This window comes from Aspergillus aculeatinus (genome assembly GCF_003184765.1).
Source record: "Aspergillus aculeatinus CBS 121060 unplaced genomic scaffold BO66scaffold_10, whole genome shotgun sequence".
NCBI classification, from domain to species: Eukaryota; Fungi; Ascomycota; class Eurotiomycetes; order Eurotiales; family Aspergillaceae; genus Aspergillus; species Aspergillus aculeatinus.
In genome coordinates, this window is record NW_020291479.1 from 42,823 (window position 1) to 63,095 (window position 20,273).

General features: G+C 50.3%; 7 protein-coding genes across 7 annotated transcripts; 3 read left to right on the plus strand and 4 right to left on the minus strand.

Annotated features, from left to right (window-relative positions):
- Nucleotides 1-3: 3 nt before the first annotated feature.
- On the minus strand, nucleotides 4-1,479 carry BO66DRAFT_435980 (14-3-3 adaptor artA-like protein; the record flags this gene model as incomplete). Its single annotated transcript, XM_025650894.1, has 8 exons — nucleotides 4-363; nucleotides 427-514; nucleotides 588-862; nucleotides 950-961; nucleotides 1,025-1,044; nucleotides 1,111-1,157; nucleotides 1,233-1,240; nucleotides 1,468-1,479. 8 exons carry the CDS (start codon nucleotides 1,477-1,479, stop codon nucleotides 4-6), a joined length of 822 nt encoding a protein of 273 aa, XP_025506505.1.
- A 2,188-nt stretch (nucleotides 1,480-3,667) lies between these two features.
- Nucleotides 3,668-6,960, plus strand: BO66DRAFT_435981 (calcium-transporting ATPase; the record flags this gene model as incomplete). Its single annotated transcript, XM_025650895.1, has 5 exons — nucleotides 3,668-3,785; nucleotides 3,870-4,027; nucleotides 4,101-6,416; nucleotides 6,482-6,804; nucleotides 6,861-6,960. The coding sequence occupies 5 exons, from the start codon at nucleotides 3,668-3,670 to the stop codon at nucleotides 6,958-6,960; spliced, it is 3,015 nt and encodes a 1,004-aa protein (XP_025506506.1).
- A 477-nt stretch (nucleotides 6,961-7,437) lies between these two features.
- On the plus strand, nucleotides 7,438-9,842 carry BO66DRAFT_344130 (putative l-fucose permease). The gene is made up of 6 exons (XM_025644505.1): nucleotides 7,438-8,056; nucleotides 8,121-8,221; nucleotides 8,287-8,504; nucleotides 8,593-8,937; nucleotides 9,014-9,244; nucleotides 9,437-9,842. Exons 1-6 carry the CDS (start codon nucleotides 7,922-7,924, stop codon nucleotides 9,793-9,795), a joined length of 1,389 nt encoding a protein of 462 aa, XP_025506507.1. The 5' UTR covers nucleotides 7,438-7,921; the 3' UTR covers nucleotides 9,796-9,842.
- Nucleotides 9,843-10,542: 700 nt separating this feature from the next.
- On the minus strand, nucleotides 10,543-13,486 carry BO66DRAFT_306729 (non-specific serine/threonine protein kinase; the record flags this gene model as incomplete). Its single annotated transcript, XM_025643249.1, has 5 exons — nucleotides 10,543-12,797; nucleotides 12,846-12,993; nucleotides 13,053-13,170; nucleotides 13,230-13,258; nucleotides 13,433-13,486. Coding segments are annotated over 5 exons (2,604 nt in total), but the record flags the coding sequence as incomplete, so codon positions are not given.
- A 1,975-nt stretch (nucleotides 13,487-15,461) lies between these two features.
- On the minus strand, nucleotides 15,462-17,557 carry cdc43 (protein geranylgeranyltransferase type I subunit CDC43). Its single transcript, XM_025646835.1, has 5 exons — nucleotides 16,749-17,557; nucleotides 16,606-16,651; nucleotides 16,170-16,546; nucleotides 16,001-16,109; nucleotides 15,462-15,936 (listed from the first exon to the last, which is right to left on the minus strand). Exons 1-5 carry the CDS (start codon nucleotides 17,418-17,420, stop codon nucleotides 15,794-15,796), a joined length of 1,347 nt encoding a protein of 448 aa, XP_025506509.1. The 5' UTR covers nucleotides 17,421-17,557; the 3' UTR covers nucleotides 15,462-15,793.
- Nucleotides 17,558-17,638: 81 nt separating this feature from the next.
- BO66DRAFT_389663 (uncharacterized protein) lies at nucleotides 17,639-18,902 on the plus strand. Its single transcript, XM_025646836.1, has 3 exons — nucleotides 17,639-17,913; nucleotides 17,998-18,402; nucleotides 18,533-18,902. Exons 1-3 carry the CDS (start codon nucleotides 17,776-17,778, stop codon nucleotides 18,596-18,598), a joined length of 609 nt encoding a protein of 202 aa, XP_025506510.1. The 5' UTR covers nucleotides 17,639-17,775; the 3' UTR covers nucleotides 18,599-18,902.
- BO66DRAFT_445898 (CFEM domain-containing protein) lies at nucleotides 18,662-19,626 on the minus strand (the record flags this gene model as incomplete). The annotated part of the gene is made up of 2 exons (XM_025651664.1): nucleotides 18,662-19,213; nucleotides 19,317-19,626. The coding sequence occupies 2 exons, from the start codon at nucleotides 19,624-19,626 to the stop codon at nucleotides 18,873-18,875; spliced, it is 651 nt and encodes a 216-aa protein (XP_025506511.1). The 3' UTR covers nucleotides 18,662-18,872.
- Nucleotides 19,627-20,273: the final 647 nt, after the last annotated feature.

Below are 20,273 nucleotides of genomic sequence, written 5' to 3' on the forward strand. Positions count from 1 at the left end.
CGTTCAGGACTCAGGGGCAGCGGGCTGGGTCTCCTCCACCTTATCCTCGGGGGCAGCAGCAGCCTCCTCCTCGGGCTTGTCCTCTCTAGGAGCAGCAGCACCCTCGGCGTCGTTACCATCAGAAGAGGTCCACAGGGTCAGGTTGTCACGCAGAAGCTGCATGATCAGAGTGCTGTCCCGGTAGCTCTCCTCAGAGAGGGAGTCAAGCTCGGCAATGGCATCGTCGAAGGCCTGCTTAGCAAGGTGGCAGGCACGGTCGGGGGAGTTCAGAATTTCATAGTAGAAGACGGAGAAGTTAAGGGCGAGACCCAAACGGATGGGGTGAGTGGGAGTGAGATCGGTTTGGGCAACATCGGTGGCGTTCTAGGACAGATCATCAAAACAGGAGATCATTAGGTAGGGCAACTGGACCGCCAGCGGACTTACCTTGTAAGCCTCGTGGGCAGCGGTAGCGGCGACCTTGCGCTTATTGCCAGAGGCGAACTCGGCAAGATAGCGGTGGTAGTCACCCTTCCTGCGGATTGTAAATATATTAATTCCTACGCCATTGCGATAGCTACCTCACCCGCCGGGGAATAGACGCTTACATCTTGTAGTAAAAGACCTTGGACTCGCCAGTCTCGGCCTTGGGGATAAGGGACTGATCCAAGACATCAAGGACGTCCTGGCAGACCTTCTCGAGTTCGGTCTCGATCTTTTGACGGTAATCACGGATGATGGAAACGTGCTTCTCAGAGCCCTTGGTCTCCTCCTTCTGCTCAATGGAGGAGATGATGCGCCAGGAGGCACGACGGGTACCAACCACGTTCTTGTAGGCAACTGAAAGAAGGTTACGCTCATCAACGGAAAGCTCGCCTCCGATCTAATACCAGGGGTGGTCAGCCGGGCGGACAAAGGTAGGGATTTTCACGAGAGGGGATCTCATCGATCCAAGGAGGAGGATACATACGTTGGCGACTTCCTGAAAACGAAGTTAGTTACCGCATAATGTATAATTATCGTTTTGAGGACGACGTTTACTCACCTTCATGTACGTGACCATTTCTATGGGCAGTGGGAATCAGCATCAACAGAGTACGGGGATGGGAGAAGTCGTAGTGACGATCTTACCATCGTAGCGCTCAGCCTGTTCGCAAAGGCGGGCGAGAAATGTCTTGCTAAGGATAGTGAGGAGGTGTGAGTGTTGTTGAATAGGTTGATTGCAGGTGCTGAAGACAGGTCTGGATCCTTACCTCTCACGCTGTAAGTAAAGGGGGGAGAACGAGTTAGTGGACATTCCAGTCGCATTCGAAGGTGTGAAAGGCCAGGTTTAGCATGGGTAAGCGGCAAATATACATAACATAGAGTAGGTATAACAGCACCAGTTCTGATGCTTACAATCAAGAGCACAGGGGAGAGGGGTCAGGCACGGGGTGGGTGGGAGAGAGGAGGAGGGGGGGGGGGGGGGGGCATGGAGGGACAACATACCTCAGAAGTCATACTTGGCGATCTGACACAGATAAGGTTGCAAAAGAAATTGGGGGGAGGTAGAAAACAGTTGACGAGGAAGTGAAATGGGAGCTAGAGTGTCCGAGCAAAGTACGGAGGAGAGAAAATGGGATGGAATGAGGATGGAATCACGAGTGGTTTGGTAGATGTGATCTTCACAGCAACGAGTGATGGACGGTGAAGGTGACGACCAGCCAGCTTTAGCGAGAAGCGGGCGCCTCATCTGTTTGCTACGTTTGTTTGTCCCTGACCGCCTGAGGCAAGACATACTCTAGACCGCCGCATTTCAGTCACGCGCTGTCTAGTCACATGTTGCGGCTTGCTCCTTGTCACGGGATCGGGTCAACCTCATCTTGAGCTAACTAAGGGACTGACTGTGTAGAACTTACCAGTAGCCTGACTACATAGTACACTTTGCGATTGATGCGCAGCACCAGACTATCTATACTCGAGTCAGAAGAGACCCAGATAGCGGGAATCCGACCTCTACTCAGACCCCAGACTATGGCCATGTTACAAAGAATATTCGATTTGGGGACGGATGCGCAACCACGTTTTCCGGCAACCACTGAGATGGACCCCCCTGCACGAAGCAATATATTCAATATTGATACTGTTGATCAAAGATACATCTGGCAGGCAGAGACCGCTGTCATAAGACGACCCCTTTTGGACATTGGGCTCTGTCTAACACGATCCTCATCCAGGTTCTGTATACGGTGCAGCTAGACCGATGACCTGCAATTAAAGCGAACCCCAGACTCGCAACTCGTGCCTTATTATGTCTTGATAGAGCGCCTCTTGACCAGCTTAACTTGGCGACATCCGGCTAGAAGAAAGACCCTGAGATTATGCTTAGTCAAGCGCAGAGGGCCTCTCTAACTACCGGTACACTCTGCCTTACAGGGCCCAGGCAAATGGACGACGCTACTTGCTTCGGCCAGAAGGCATTGGGTCTGGGTTGGGGCCCAGAATCCAATGAAGACACAGGCTTCAAATACGGAGTTCACAAATGGAAGTTGATAAGCGGAAAGATCGTCTGTAAACGTTAAGCGACCACTTCCAATCCCAGTCCTAGAAACCAGAACTAAGATGGAGCAGATGGATCCTGGGTGCAAGGCATCATCGTTTTAGGGTGGAGTGTCTGCGCTGTATGATGGTGGCTGAGTCGTACTCATAGATAGGTACTGTACCGTAGTCACCTCTTATTGCTCCATTAGAACTTTTCCGACCCAGTACTTCGGCCAAGTTGAAGTGGAGGCATAACCAATATTCACTCAGGGAAAGTTACGGTATCAGACTGGTGTGTCATTTACACTGTCCAAATGAGCATCAGGCTAAGGCCCTCTGCCGGTCGAAGCACCGCGGCGTTTAAGACGGTATGGTATGGTTCAGCCCTGCCGGTTTGGTATCGGCAATTCTGACGCCGCGCCCGCCCGGGGGACCAAATGGAGAAGGATGGATGATGGATCGAACTCCAGCCAGACTGGATCCAGCGATTCCAGCCAGACACAGACGCCCGCCAAGGAGAACACGTTGAAAGTACCTGAGGGGGGAACCAAGAAAAGTCGCCGCTTCCACCCAGTTCTTCGTCTTCTTCTTCTTCTTCTTCTGCACCATCATCATCATCATCATCATCATCATCTCTAGTACAGTACATCAAACAATAAATAACACTATCCATCCACCAACCAACAAACCACATTAATAGTATCGATTATCCATTCATTGACATCAGAGTTCTATTCGTATAACTTATAGAGTCATTGCGGACACTATCAGCCCGCTAACGTACCCTCGTGCTTGGTGGAGTTCCAAATATTACAATTTACTGGATCCTAATCAGTAAGTACCCTGCCGCTGTACTGCATATATATTGCACCGGGTCACGGACTTTCCACCCTTCTTCTGCTTAGATCCTTCCCGGCTATTAACTAACTAAGGACTTACTTATCACTCACTCACTAAGCTCCGGGGGTTTCTGGCCACTTGGCGTTCATGTCCTGATCTGGGTTATATCCCCGATTTTCTTTCCCGCCCCCTCCTCTCTCTCTCAGTCCCCTTCATCTATTGTCTTCCCTTTCTTTTTCTTTCTTTTTCTTTATCTTCTTTTTACATCTTTTCCTCCTTGCTGCTACTCCTGGTCACCCTCGCGGCTATCTGGGGGTCTCCAACCAACATGGAGCAATCCTACCTCTCTTCCCCAGTGGAAGTACTCGACCATTTTAGCGTCACCGAAAGCTTTGGTCTATCGCAAAACCAAGTCGTGAAAGCTAGACAGAAACATGGCCCTAACGGTAGGTTGCCACCATATCAACGCTTTGTGGCCCGAGGGAAGCTGTCACTTTTCGGAACATGCTAATGCCAATCGTGTCATCCAGCCCTTGCGGAAGAGCCACCGACACCTCTATGGCAACTCGTTGCAGAGCAATTCAAAGACCAGTTGGTTCTCATTCTATTGGGATCTGCTGCCGTATCCTTCATACTGGCCCTTTTTGAGGAAGGTGACGATTGGTCTGCCTTTGTCGACCCGGTTGTGGTATGTTGCTAGAATGTTCTCTCAAAACTGCACTTCGATGGGGACGCCACTAACACCCTGTGCTGTACACTAGATCTTGACCATTCTGATTCTCAATGCTGTGGTTGGTGTCACTCAAGAAAGCAATGCAGAGAAAGCTATTGCTGCTCTTCAAGAATATTCCGCCAATGAAGCTACAGTAGTGCGTGACGGCAAAACCCAGCGCGTCAAGGCGGAGGACCTGGTTCCCGGAGATATTGTCCACGTCGCGGTTGGTGACCGTGTCCCGGCGGACTGTAGACTGCTCGCTATTCACAGCAACAGTTTCCGTGTGGACCAGGCTATCCTTACCGGCGAAAGCGAGAGCGTTGCCAAGGATGCTCGCACCATTCAGGACAAGCAAGCGGTCAAGCAAGATCAGGTTAACATGCTCTTCTCGGGTACAACCGTTGTGAATGGACACGCAACTGCTATCGTTGTTTTGACGGGTGGATCGACGGCCATTGGTGATATTCATGAGAGTATCACCTCTCAGATCTCGGAGCCGACTCCCCTGAAGCAGAAGCTCGATGACTTCGGTGACATGCTAGCTAAGGTGATTACCGTCATTTGTGTCCTTGTCTGGATTATCAACATTGAGCACTTCAACGACCCGTCCCACGGTGGTTGGACTAAGGGAGCCATTTACTACTTGAAGATTGCAGTGTCCCTGGGCGTGGCGGCTATTCCGGAAGGGTTGGCGGTGGTTATCACTACATGTTTGGCTCTTGGTACACGCAAGATGGCTCAGAAGAATGCGGTTGTCCGTTCACTTCCGTCGGTAGAGACACTGGGTAGCTGCAGTGTGATCTGCTCCGACAAAACCGGAACCTTGACCACCAACCAAATGAGCGCCGAGAAGATTGTTTACCTCAACGAGACTGGCCATGGCGTTGAGGAAATCGACGTCGAAGGTACGACTTTTGCTCCCGAAGGCAAAATCTCGCTCCAGGGCAAGGAATTGCAAAACGTTGCTGTCACTTCATCCACCATTCGGCAAATGACGGAGGTCATGGCTCGCTGCAACAGCGCAACCCTAGCTCATGATGCTAAGACTGGCGCATTCTCCTGTATCGGCGAGCCCACTGAAGGTGCTCTTCGCGTTCTGGTTGAAAAAATCGGCACCGAGGATTCTGCTATCAACGCTAAATTGCTTCCGCTCCCAGCTGCCCAAAGGCTCCATGTCGCCAGTGCTCATTACGAAGCTCGCTTGTCCCTCAAGGCAACGTATGAATTCTCCCGTGATCGGAAAAGTATGTCGGTTCTTGTCGATACCGGAAAGGAACAGAAGCTCCTGGTTAAGGGTGCACCGGAGTCCATCTTGGAGCGCTGCTCCCATGTACTTCTTGGTACTAACGGAAAGCGTGTTTCCCTGACCAAGGATCACCTCAATTGCCTCTCTGAAGAACTAATTGGATATGGAAACCGTGGTCTTCGTGTGATTGCACTAGCTAGCGTGGACACTGTTGGAAACAACCCTCTGTTGCACAATGCCAAATCCACGGACGATTACGCTCAATTGGAACAGAACATGACACTTATCGGCTTCGTTGCGATGCTGGACCCTCCTCGGGTGGAAGTCGCTGCCTCGATCAGAAAATGCAAGGAGGCTGGTATACGTGTCATCGTTATTACTGGTGACAATCGCAATACTGCGGAGTCCGTTTGTCGTCAAATTGGTGTTTTCAGTGAAGATGAGGATTTGAAGGGTAAAAGCTTTACCGGAAGAGAATTCGATAGCCTGTCGTACAACGAGAAGCTCGATGCTGTCAAGACCGCGTCTCTGTTCTCACGAACTGAGCCTAGCCACAAGTCCAAGCTCGTTGACCTCCTGCAATCCTTGGGCCACGTTGTCGCGATGACCGGAGATGGTGTCAATGACGCTCCCGCTCTGAAGAAATCGGACATTGGTGTCGCTATGGGCACAGGAACGGACGTTGCTAAGCTTGCCGCTGACATGGTGCTGGCTGATGACAACTTCGCGACCATTACCGTGGCTGTTGAAGAGGGTCGTTCGATCTATAGCAACACGCAGCAGTTCATCCGGTACCTCATCTCATCGAACATCGGTGAAGTCGTCTCTATCTTTCTGACTGCAGCCTTGGGCATGCCGGAGGCTTTGATCCCTGTGCAGCTTCTGTGGGTTAACTTGGTCACCGATGGGTTGCCGGCCACAGCCCTCTCGTTCAACCCTCCTGATCACGATGTCATGAGACGCGCCCCCCGAAAGCGTGATGAACCTCTGGTCGGCGGCTGGCTCCTTTTCAGGTACATGGTGATTGGTACCTACGTCGGTGCCGCTACTGTCTTCGGCTATGTCTGGTGGTTTGTGTACAACCCTGAGGGGCCTCAGATCTCATTTTGGCAATTGGTAAGATTCGCATCCTCGCCTCTCTCCCTCATCTACTTGACGGACCTTCTAACCTATTGTCACAGTCTCATTTCCACAAGTGCTCGTCTCAGTTCCCCGAGATTGGTTGTGAGATGTTCACCAACGATATGTCGCGATCTGCATCTACTGTGTCGCTCTCGATCCTCGTCGTGATTGAGATGCTCAACGCCATGAACGCCCTCTCCTCCAGCGAGTCACTCTTCACCTTCGGCCTGTCGAATAACCCGATGCTCGTCTATGCGATCATCCTCTCCATGTCGTTACACTTTGCGATCCTCTATGTTCCTTTCTTGCAGGGTCTGTTCTCTATCCTGCCCTTGGGCTGGAAGGAATGGCAGGCGGTCCTAGCTATCAGTGCTCCTGTTATGTAAGTGATTCCTCCGTTTCCCTCGGCATGCAATATCCTCTCTGACCAGTTTCAAGCTTCATCGACGAGGCTCTAAAGGTGATGGAGCGCCGCTTGTACAACAACATCCCCGCAGTCGCACCTGTGGAACTCAATGGCAAGCCTAAGAGGGCTTGAACGATTTGTTGATGAAGTGATGACTGAGATGTCGGTGATCGCCTTGATGATATATAGATTTCTTGTCCCTCCATATTCTATGTGTTTGTTGTTTTGCCGTTGGGCAGTTGATGGCATATACCTATACCTTTGGATGGTTGGGGGCGTATAGAGAAGGATGACGCGGATATCTACAGCGATGAGACTAGCGAAGTGAGTTCTGTTCCATGTATCATCATGTGGACACTGTGCCTAGACTTTTTCTCACCTGTTCACTTGCAATCGATTGTTCTCCTGCTTAGCTGAATACTTTTTTTTTTACCAACTGAGTCCGTTCTAGATAGATGAATGTGTCAGATGTATTATTTTCCACTGTGCAGTATGGAGCGGAGCGTATGGCTTGGAGACAAACAATGCAATCCCGTGACATGGATATATGGATGGTCTTCCTTCCTGTCCTCAACCCCCTCCTTTCTTCCTAGTGTCTGACTAGCCTTGATTCACCCCAATGAACACACCGCCATGATAGGTGATTAAATAGATTGATTTGAGACCACCCGGTTCATCATGAATTTCAGCCTAAATTTCAATTGCGGGGAAACCGGGGCCATCGTGACAATGCCCGCTGCAATCTTGTCCTCTCTCAACCCTGACCAACTGGAACATTCTCCCGGATGATTTGGCCTTGTCCTTCCAACCCCCTCCATTTCCTTATTTCCCCATTCTTGATTCTGTGGAGAGAGTCCGGGGAAATGGTGAGAAGGGACATGGGCTCAGAGAGATGCAATTCAAGACTATTGTCGGTGGAGAAGCCACATACATACCCCTCCTACCCTCCCTCGCTCTTTAGTGGCTTTGTCGTACAATCCCAATCACCTACTTATCCGCAAGAGACTGCTCTGTGCATGTCCTGTTTGCTTCTCTCCTCTCTTGTCGTCTTCCCCCTTTCTCAGGTAGACTGCTTTCTCCTTATCGCGCCCAAATGGGGATCATGCACTTCCTGAAGACTCGGACTGGGCTCCGGGTCGATAATTGCAAAACCACCTCTGCTGCCACCCTTACGTTGCGCCAGAGTATCTGGCCCTTGACTCTCGTCACCATACTCTTCTTTCTCTGGGTGAGCGTTCTAGAGCAAGAGATGAACATATGTAGTGGTAAGCGCTGACATACTTGCGCTGCAGGGATTCGCCTATGGCCTACTAGACACACTTAACAAGCATTTCCAGAACACCATGCACATCACTCGTACACGTTCTTCCGGACTCCAGGCAGCTTACTTTGGGTCAGCATTCTCTTTCACTATTATGCCTCTGTTAAGAAGAGGGCCCTCTGGTTAACAACTTCAAGTGCTTATCCACTGGCGTCCCTTGGTTATGCGAACTACATGCTCCGTCATTTCGGCTACAAGACTGTTTTCATCTTCGGGCTGACTCTATATGGGATCGGCGCTCTGTGCATGTGGCCCGCAGGCTTGCATCGTTCATTCGGAGGCTTCTGTGCAGCCACTTTCGTTATTGGCTCCGGCTTGGGTTCTCTGGAGACGGCTGCCAATCCATACATAACTGGTGAGTGGAATATATGTGGACCCCTTAAGCTCCATCCTTTCATGGTTTGAGCGAGGAATGAGGAATAATGACTAGAATGGGTTTCTAGTCTGTGGTCCACCCAGATACGCTGAAATGCGTATCAACCTTGCCCAGGCTTTCAACGGTATCGGAACCTGCGTGGCGCCAGTGCTAGCTTCATATGTCTTCTTCACCTCCGTGGGTGACGATGTCAATGCCCTCAAGCGCGTTCAGTGGGTCTATCTCGCCATTGGCATCTTTGTCTTCATCCTTGCGGGCATTTTCTTCATCTCTTCGATTCCCGAAGTGACCGATGAGGACATGGCCTTTCAGGTTGCCGAGACACACGCGGACGAACAGGAAAAGCCACTCCGGAAGCAATATAAGCTCTTCCATGCCACACTGGCACAATTTACTTATACAGGCGCACAAGGTATGAACCCATGCCTGCATACATATGCTTGCCTTATCTGGAGCTCCACCTAACCTTTTCCTTTGACATACATCAGTTGCTATCGCAAGCTATTTCATCAATTACGTTACCGAGACCTGGCCCGGAACATCTAGCGCCACAGCTTCCAAGTATCTTGCCGGTGCCCAGGGTGTCTTTGCGGTTGGCCGCTTCGCTGGTGCCATTATCATGAGATTTGCAAAAGCCCGTTGGGTGTTCTTAGTCTATCTCTCCTGCACTGTTGCTTTCATCGCTGCTTCGATAACGCAACATGGCCGGACAGGAGTCGGTACGTCCCACCTCGCCTCTCGTGTTCTATTCTTTTGTCCAAAAGCACGCATGCTTCGTACATAAGCCCCTTGTCTCTCGACCTCTCGTCCAGCATTTCCTCTGCCTCCTCTTTCTTCCTGCTCTTCCTCTCATACCCCGGCTCTGCCGCGGAGGATGCCGAGCTGACTAACAACAATGATATATTCACCAGCAATGCTCTTCTGCACCCTCTTCTTCGAATCCGTCTGCTTCCCAACGATCGTCGCGCTTGGTATATGCGGCTTGGGTAGGAACTACAAGCGGGCCTCCGGGCTCATTGTTGGCGCTGTCTGCGGCGGAGCAGTCGTACCCCCAATTCTCGGTCGAGTGGCGGACGCACGGAACACGGGCTTTGCTATGATCGTGCCGACCTTGTTTTTCGTTGTTGCATTGTCGTATGCCTGGGCAGTGAACCTCGTGCCTGCGTACCGCGAAACGGTGGACAAGGTGTACTCCAGTGGTGTTGGGCTTGGAGAGGAGAATGTTATGACTAAAGATGTGGAGGATGGGACCACAGCCAAGATTGGATAGTGAAAAGGATTGGAGCATTTTTATCCAGCAGTGGACGCATTTCGCTCATACCGTGATTTAGGGTCGGCATTTGTATGTTTGATCTACCTTTATATTTTCAATGCACGGGGGACCGTGATATATACTTAGTGCCTGTTACTGGAACTAAGCCCCACGCGGCTCCGTCATTATCCTGTAAACAAGGGTTGTGGAAACTGATAGACTGAACATCTTCCAAAAATTCCAGGCACAGTCAGGGACACATGCTCAGATCTCTGACAAAATATGTATGTAGGTGATTAGGTAGATATGTGGAGCAAGATATCACATTATAATACAAAAGAAACCGGCGCGAAGTGCGTGGCAAATATGACATAGGGCGTGTTTTGAGAATGCAAAGGCAACCCTTGAAGGTAATGGATAAAAAAAAACTGGAAAGAAGAATAGGAAATGAAGGTTTTAGCGTCCAAAAGTCCCCTTCCCAGGCTTGTTTATCATTGCGTTGCCATTTTGTCGAACAGTCACAGATTGAAAATTGTCCAAAAAGGAAAAGAAACACAGAAAATCAAAAACTGGCCCGCAGAGACGCGAAAAGGGGGTATAAATATGATGAAATATGCAAAGAGAACAGATAGAATTGAAACATGCCAAGATGAAATCTAGTATGTCCGGCTGCTGTTGCCTGAAGGCTTTGACAGCAGTCTCATTGAAAGTTTGCATCAGACACAGTGATCTCTATTCGGGAACCGTTGAGAACGGCGGCGTTGACAATGAGGACGAGCGAGGCGGGCGAGGACTAGCATCAAAGTCCGGGGCAGGGGCTAGAGCGGGCTTGCGAATTGGCTCAGGAAGCGATCCGTCCAAATGCTCAAGTCCAAGGTAATCATCCGGTTTTACCAGATCAACTGGTGATCCTGGATCATCCTCTAGGCCGCTGAAGGTATCCACCTCCTCGATATCTTCTTCTAGATCTTCTTCTTCTTCGATAATTTGACTCTTCCGTGCTGCAGGCCGAACCGCATTCGCAGCAACAGAACCCTCAGTACCATAATCCACTTGAGAATATTGCGAAGCAGGCACACCACCAGATACCATCAAGTTTGCAGTATGAATCATAGGGCCCTTGAACGCGGATCGTTTGCGGCGGGCAAATACAAGGCTTGAAGAAGGAGAATAAAGTAGTGGGGTCGGGGCTGCCTCGTTGAACACTGATTGGAGTCTCCCATTGTGATCGTCGATGTCCCGAATTCCAGTATGCGTACCTCGGACCAAACGAATATTGCTTGGGAAACGAGCAGAGGCGCTTGGTGTCGTGGGCAAGACTTTCACAGAAGAATGTGGTGATTTGGTGATTCGAGCGGTCGGTGTCGAAGTCGAACCAATGCTATTTGAGGATACGGATGAGGCCTTAGAGTGGGTATGGGTATGGTGAATGCTGCGGATAGACGAGACAGAGGAAGATGTCGACTTGCGTCCACGCAAGCCTGCAGACGACCGTCGATAAGAGCCCCTTGGAGTTATTGGGGAGGGCGACAGGGAATTTCGATGTGTTTGACCTGTACTAAGTGGTCGAGGTTGCCGAGGAAATGAGTGACGGTGGTTCGGATAGGAGGCACTGCTTGGAGCCAAGCTGCTAGCATTCGATGAGCGTTTCATTTGGGTCGGTGTCGATAAGTCACCTTGGTGTCCAATGGCGGCAGATGGCGATGTTGGCTTCTTTCCAGCCTCTTGTCCTTTTCCTGGGCTTAATCTTTCCGAAAGAAACTTGCGATGCCCACCTTGGGCACTCGTAGCCTTTGCGTGCGGTGACTTGGCCCTCTTTGCAGACTCCACAAACCAGTGCTTGAGAGAGGCCAGCTGACTTATGATCGGATACTGACGGCGACCAGTACGCCTTCTGAAAAGGCCGTTGTGTTGCGCCAGTTCCGGTTGCGAAGCGCTGGCGTGCAAGGTGCTCGGCCGCCGGGCTTGATCTTTGGGAGGCGGTACGGGACGAGGTCGAGTGGAACTAGCGGAGCGAACAGAGTCCTTGTCAATGGGCGGAGGGGGCACGCTAGAATCTGGAGACTGCACGGGAGCTGGCTCAGGAAGCATGGGTAGTTCTGGTACAGTGAGCTGGGATGGTAAGCTCCGCCTGTTCCTACGTCCACGTTCATGGAGAGGGCCATCAGATGATGCGTGCCCCTCCTCATCCACTTCAACTAAGGCTGCGGAAATCTTTTCCAACCGACTGCTCGCTGCGCTGAGCCGGCGAATGTTTTTGGCTTCAGCCTCACGTTCTCGGCGTTTACGCTCCCTCTTTCGTTCTTTGCGTTGCTCTTTTTCTATCAGCAATGCCCACCAGCCGGCGAGTGGGTCACATCGTTGAGAGAGGACGCTTTCCACAACATCATCGATGTTCAAACCCGCACTCTTCATGCGCTGCAATGTTGTCTTCTCGAGCGGGGTTGAAAATGGCGCCGGACGTGGGATCTTCAGAATCGCCAGCTGTTCCGAAGCAAACTCGGCGAGAAATGGATGTCCGAGAATTTCACCCAAGCCCGGCCTAATCAAAGGTCGCTTTGACAAGAGCAGATTGATGAGAGCTTTGGCATCCTCGGGAAATTTTTCATTGTACGCCGGCTCATCGTTGAGGATGCGAGCTTTGGTGACTTGATCATCATCGTCGTCGAACGGAAGTTCGCCTCCAAGTAAAGCGTATAATATGATTCCTAAGCTCCAAACATCCACTTTCTCGCCGGCATATTTCTCCCCCTTTAGCATTTCGGGAGCACTATAGCATATTGTGCCACAAAATGTCTGCAGGTAACTTGCCTTTCCCTCATATTCTCTTGTGAAACCGAAGTCACAAAGCTTGACATTTTCGTGCTTGTCAAGCAGGATATTCTCTAGTTTGAGATCGCGGTGTACACAGGACTTGCTGTGAACATACGCCACAGCCCCAACTAATTGTGTGAATATCTTTTTGACTTTCTCAACGGGAAGTGGGCCATGTTGAAGGAGATGATTGTACAGCTCATCACCTACCAGTGTCAAAAATCATAGATCGCAAACATTCCAGGCTAACCTACCTGGACAATATTCCAGCACTAGCCAAACCAGATTTTCTGTCACAATAACTTCGTAGAGGCGAGCGATATGGGGGTGAAGAAACTGACGATGGTGATGGATCTCGCGCGCCAGGTTCCTGTCCTCCTTACTCGAAGACTTGAGTACGACCTGAATATAACATGCCTTAATACATGCTTCGGATTGCCTGCATAGTCGAGGAGACCTACCTTAGAACCATTGGTCAACTTATGAGAGGCAAGGTAGACCTTGCCGAAGGAGCCTTTTCCTATTAACCGCCCAAGTGTATAATTGCCTACAGTACGGAGGTCTTTCGAGGAGAATTCCCTACGATCATCAAGTCTGGTCAGCAAGGTTGTCGGGGTTCTGACAAGGTAGGCACTCACTCTAATAATTCATTATATGACTGGGCAAGCTGTCAAGTCGCATGGAGTTTCCATTAGTACCAGGCACAGATCATGTCGGAGATAAAAAAAAAGGGGGGGGGTCCCAATGAGAAGTATGTATTGATAGCAGCTCTCCCCACGCAGAGGCGTTGTCATCAATAACGGTATGTTGGGCAGGCACGCCAAGTAGCGACTCTACATACCTTTTCCTTTTGTTTCTGGGCTTGGACCTCCGCTCTTGTCCTAGGGGGTGGCATGTGTTTCAAGCGTTTATCTCCGCCTGGCCGGGAAATGTCCGGTGAGCTGAGAAGTTTGGAGAATTGTATCGATCGGCTGCCTGAGAGACTAGACCACCGGGAAACCCATCCAGCAGGCTATGTATCGAGAGAAGGTTGCAAGGTTGAACTAAGGTTCGACAATGAGGACGGAGTTTGAGCGGCAGGCGAGGGGAATCGGAACTCGCGGCCGCCACGGGAAGAAGTATGGAGGAAAGCTAGTCGAGACAGAACGTTCAGAGCAGTCGGTAGGGGGAGAGATTATTCGAAGTTGAAGCAGAGGATACGACGAGAATTGAAGCTTGGTTCAATTATAGTTGATGTGGTAAAACTCGAGGCGTCGGGGTAAAAAGAAAAGAAAGTAAATTGGATCAATATCCGCAGGAGCCGAAAGCTGATCGGGCTCGGAGACTAAAAAGGATGACGGAATGGGGCTAGACAGAAAAGACAAGAAGTCAGCGAAGCTGTGCCTAACCCGACAATGTATGCGGATTTGACCAGGGCAACAACCAAAGAGAGAATTACTGACGAACAGCAGGAAGGATGGGCCACGGGGGGAATGACTTAGTAGAGGGCCTATTATGTCAGGCAAACACATACCAGACAAAATAGGCACTTGCCAGTAGTACAAGTAGTCGGCGTGGGACTCGGGGAAGAAGGGGGGTGGGGGAAGACGACTGCAAGGTCGAAAGGGGAGAGAGAGCAAGAGTACTATGTGAAGATAGTTTGAAATGCACCGAGTCCCAAATGAATAGTGAAGTTCAGTCTACCATTGAGGAGATGGGGGGGGGGGGAAAAAGGAGGGACAATATACTCAAATTTAATGAGGTGAAGGAAAGAATCAAGAAGAATAGTGGGTTGAGGCGGGCTTTTTTTTTTCTGGGCTTGCAATGATGAGGGGAAAGAGACGAAGAAGGAAAGAGGGAGAGAGACGAAGAAGGAGCGAGGCACTGACGACAGCAGGCAGGCAGGGGGAGTGAGGGTATAACTATGTGCATAACTGATGATTAAGAAGCTACGTAGCTAAATAAGTTAACTACCCAAGTTAGTTAATTAAAGTAGTTGACTTACCTTACCTAGTAGTCTACTACATCAGTCAATACGTAACTCGACTCGACTACTTTGCTCCTACACAATATTCAAACTACAGGCAAGATTTTCAATCGATTGATCTGAGTAACTCAATATATACCTAAGAATAAAGAGTCGGAGTTATATGCCTACTGCTCACTACTCTGTTCTTATCCTGCTCAACAACAACTCACTTGAGTGTTCATCTATTTAGTAATACTTCTCCATTCTTAGCCGTCCGCCACAATTTAGCCGGGTGGGAACGTGGACTACTAAGTAAGTTACTGGTGCCATGGCATTTATCATCATTATGCAATGACCTCAACGTGTAAGCCAATATGTATCTGAAAGTAAACCTTGACTTGTCTTTGCTCAGCCCAGCTCCGTCCTTCCTGCTCCCAAAAGACTCCTTCCGCCCCGTGTCTGACCTGGGTAGCACCTGGGGTAGGGACATACAATACTGTACATGTACTGTACAGTAAGTTAGAGAGCCCGACTCGACTCGACCCGACTCGAATGACTTAGTATCTACTAGGTATACGGAGTACGGAGTACCTAGTATAAGTTACTAGGCACATAAGTGGTAGTTATAGCCTAGGTTGCGCAGCGAGTCAGACCTCATTCCAACCCCTGAAGCCAAACCGTTTTCAACTCATCATCTCATCATCCATGATTCGTAACGGCTAGTCTACCCGGCAGTCATTCCTTGTAAGTTTAATTTCCCTCTCTTGGGCTCGAATTCACTACCTACGTCCGTACCATTCAGTTGATTTAGCCAGTAATTACTCCAAACTACTACACTATGGTTCACATCCACACTGCGAAAACCCCCTAAACTGAACAACCTCAACAATCACCCTCCCCACCCCCCCACCCCCTTCGCTCCCCTGCCCTGACCAAAATCAATTTGAAACTGCTAAATGCTTCCCACCTAATTCGCCACATACACCATTGTCGCCAATGGTTTTCACGTCACACCATCATTGTCTTTTGCGGCACTGAGTTTATGACAGTTGCATCTTCCGAGTCACATACTCGGTCGTCAAGACCGCCAGCGAACATCGAAATCTGGAGCAACTAATGAACGTGCTGGAGCTAGGGCACGGTGTCTCGTCTGTTGATTTATATACCAATCGTGGGTAGTGAAACTGGCCGACGATCAGGGGCACTGTTCCTCAGCACCCCGTTATCTTGTCCGTTAGTCTAGTATCTACTGGTTCAAATATTCTCTTGCCACCAGGGAAGAGAGTGCAGGTGGTCCACTGCCCGTTGGCTGATACACAGCGCTGGATCAACATCGTCCAGCCCTTCTTCGCCTTGAAACGCAAGGGCCACCAGGCCAAAGTAGGAGTGTAGAAGATCTGCAGGGCGATAACGAGTGAGTGGGAAAAGCCGATTAAGGAACTTTGGACAGAGCAAACTCACCAGGTGGTTCCCCAACGCCTTTCCCAAATCCCCCAATGATGTGCTGCGTCTTGTCCAAGAGATATTGGCGGTTCCGATCCGCGTCGACCAGCGCTAGCCGGTCCATCATCTGCGCGCAATAATCAAATCAGATAACGCCCATGGAGTATCAAGACACAGGGTTTCTCACAACCAGAGTCGCCAGATTCCAGAAAGAATAACATGTGTCGGCGTTCTTGTTGCATCGGCCATTAAAGCCAGCCCATCGCAATGACTCCTCTGTTGGCGGTAAAAGGGCAGGGAGTTCATCCACCTCTGTTTCAGGGCTGACAACCTGGCCTGCCGCTACTGGTAATGGTTTCTGACCTTCACCAGTCTCACACTTTTCGTCGTCCTCATCAGACTCTTCCTCTATTTCACCAAGCTCGGCCGTCTGTCGGGAGATCAACCAACGGACCAAGGACTCGAACTCCATCGCACCAGGTGAGAGTACTGCTGGCAGGGGATGATTCCTCTCCATTCGACTTAGAAAGGACAAAGCGCCCATCGCGCAATAGGTATGGCCGGCTACAACCCGATCAGTCGGGTGGTCAATATCAAGGAGTTATGAAGAGATTCAAACGTACAGTGTGCTTCGCAAAACGGCGCTTCTCCCATGCCGCCGTCATAAGCCTGAAAGTACCATGTAGTTAGCAAGCGCATGAAATAGTGGTAAGGTATGTGTGGACTGTGCGGGTAGAGGATCACAAATGTATGTCGGAGCCCTAACCTGACAAGCCTGAACGAAGGCTGCCATCTTGGATACATCGATATCACTCAGCCCCTGTATGTCTGCGCCACCAAGTCCCCTTAGGATATACCTCGTCCCTGCCGCGCAGCAGCAGAAACGCAAGTCTCCACCTCCCTCTATCTTGCCTCCAGGCCCTAACACTTCGCCGAAACTGCCGTTCTCGCGCTGCAGCCGAGGGAGCCATTGCAGACATTCTATGCGCTTCACTCGTGATAGATCATCGCCTAGGATAACCAAGATGACAAGCGCAAAGAACGTGGACGGCACATTGGCTGGATCCCAAGCTTCATTCACTGGAGATCGAGATTCCACCCCAAAGTCTGTCCCAGTGAAACCTCGAAAGCCCCCTGTAGGCACCTGGCAGTGATAGATCCAGTCGATATACCCTTGTCGCTCTTCGGAGGTGGTCTTGTCTTGGAGTACGCCTAAAAGGTCGAGGCCGGCAACAGTGAAGAAGGCGAGAAGCATGCGATTGGAGTCATTGGATGTGTAGGGTTCTGGAAGAAACGTCTTGAGGCATCGGAGGAAGTACTTGATGTGACGTTCCCTGTTGAAAGTGATCTCATTCATGTTGTCAGTCTTGGTCGGTCCACGAACCTTCCTGGGTTCGGGTGCGGGGAGTTCGGTCGAAGGAACCTCGGAGGTGGACATTCAGAACCTGCAGTAGCTCGAGGGTAAGAATAGAGGTAGAACAACAGACGGTATTCAAAGACAACTCAAAGGTCTCTTTCCATCGACTCGATGATCTCGCAGACGCACGGCTGACCCCATAACGAACTGCTTTCTTCCTCGACTGATCCGTCGGCGAGCGGAACTTCGATCCAGGGCGGCCCCACATCCGGCGGACGAATTCCCCGTGCTCCTGTCGACGAAACATACAGCTACGTGTGTACAATACAGCAATCACACACCCCAATATGTCAGGAGGTAATCCACTCCATCGTTCACGCCACTGACAACCTCTATCACACTCACTTGAATGTGCTCCCGATCACAATAGCCTGCCATGGGCTTCATATCCTCCAAAATCCTCATACAGGCTCATGCCTTTTTGCTAGTCTTTCTAGCCGTTCATTTGATGAGGTCACCAGCAGTCATCACCGACTCCGACGTCGTATTCATGCTAGGAGAGCTCCTGCAATTGGTAGTTACATCATTTCCCCTACAAGCCCCCCGACTCTGAAGAACATGTAGTTGCTAATGGATTCTCTTTACCTCTGCTGGCTAGGATGCATCTCCATCGTTCTCCCGTCCTCAATCCCCCTTTGCCCTGTGCGGAATCCTTCTGATCGTCGACGCCCTGGTCGACTACATCCTTGTTTCCAAGATTCCGCAGACCAATGAGGTCCTTGCAATGGCTGAGGCAGCACGGTCTCAGGCTCCGGGCTCTGTGGCAGGGGCTATGCGCGCGAACCCCTTCATGGCTCGGCTCGGCTCGCTCTACTCAGAAGTCTGGACGTTCCTTTCCGCCACACGCTTTTGTGTCTTCTTCGCCGTCTCATTTTTTGTCTACCAAAGTCAGCCGTCTGCGAGCGGTATCATGGAGGACTCAGGGGCAGCGTCTGCATTGACACAGCTGAAGAACCGGGCAATTTTCACATTCGGGTTTATGGAGATGATGTTCTGGCTCTGGGTGGGTTTTCCCCTCCCATTCTCTATCTTTCCTTCTCCTCCTGCGGAAATAAGTGCTGGCTTTGAGGGCGTCTTCCCTGTGATTTGTACGAGACTTGCACTGCACGTATGAGACTGATAAATCGTGCTAGATATTCGTTACTATCCGGGAGGAGAAACAAGCAGTGGCTTCACGATTTGTAGAGCGTGATCAATAGCTTCTCTATCTATGGCACATACAAGGCAATGCTAAGAATGTAAGTGCCTCGTGGCAGAAAAACATGCTCGAGTTCGCACCCCACATATCACAATGGTTGATGGCCTCCTTCGGGCTGCGCCAAACGGATTCAGTTCTCAGAGCCTTGAAAGTCCAGCGTGAGACTAGGGCTTGGAGCAGATATCACATCGAGAAGATGGCGGCGGGGGACCATGACAAAGTCATCCCGCCAAGCCTTCATCCGAAATTGTTATGTCAATGTACGTACATTATCCCTAAGCAAGAAATGCAACGAGAGCCATGCCGACGGCCGCAAAGATACTAGCGTCAGCATACGGCGAGAGCGGGACACCGCCACCCGTGGCAGTAGGGCTACTTCCAGTGTTTGTCTTAACGGAGGTCACTGGCTGGGTGTTTCCTGATGTAGACTGGGTCTTCGTGCCTGTGAGGGTGGTAGTGGCAGAAGCAGTGCTGTTACCGGAGGAATTGACGGGAGAAGTGGTGGTAGAGGCGCTGGTGGCATTAGTCGAAGTGACCGAGTTGGCACAGCTCGCACTGCTAGGCAGATCTGTCACACCAGCACCGCTGCAAAGCTGTACTGCGAACCCGAGAGCAGCTGGGAGGGTGTCAAGGTTCGTTAGCGAGTGATTTATCATCCGGTGTGATATTCCGAGAGTATGTGAATCCCACGTATCAGAGGGGAAAGAAGTGCAATGTACCTTTTTCGTCCTGAGGTGAGCAGGATTTGGCAACGCAGCAGGACATATCGCTGATGAAAGATTTGGTGCCGCAGATACAGGCAACGTCAATAGACTGACAGGTCTTGGGGATAGCGCCAGTAGCACACTCTCTCTTGACTCGGTACATAACGTTAGTGGGCGGTATAACAGCAGCCAACATGAAACCGAATGTCACGACGGCTCTGAACGATCTTGCACTTACAGCACATGCTGGGAGACTGTCCATGCCTTGAGCCACGACCGAGATCAGGCCGGCGAGGAATGTGATAGCTATGTAGTAGAGCCTCATTTCTGAATCGCAAGTGCGTAATGCTGACGATGCGGGGGTTAGCTTCCAGAAGGGATATCAGAAGAAGGTCGCAGGCCGAAGAGATAAAGGCTCGATTGAGGAGAAGAAAGGGGATGAAGAGGGAGCCAGGATTCCAGGAACACCAGAAGAAGCGAAGGAAGAAAAGCTACAAAGGGCCGCGGGCGCTCATGCTCCTTACTTCTGAAACCTGTGAATAACTAGGCTTTGTAATATTGCTAATAAGTAACCACAAATTTCAGGACAGAGTTTAATTATACCACTGTTATACTACTGCTATCCTCTCTACACCAGATTTGTTACACTGTCTAATTAACATTATCATCACAAGAGGAGGAAATGACTCGACAATGTGCCTTTGGACACCACATTGAAAGCCGTTTTCTATACGATTTCAAGTGTAAGCAGTAAGCCCATCTGTAGCAGGGACTCTGTCATATCCAAGGCTGAACATCTATAAGCAGTGCTTGACATCTGTATCCATGGAAGTTGCTCTGGTATGTATGAATAACTAACCATTATTTCTGCTAATACTAACTAATAAGTTACTAAGTTAATACTAGTGCTAGTAGTACTACAACTACCACCACTATCCCACCTTATATACGGAGCTTTTTGACTACCTAGTA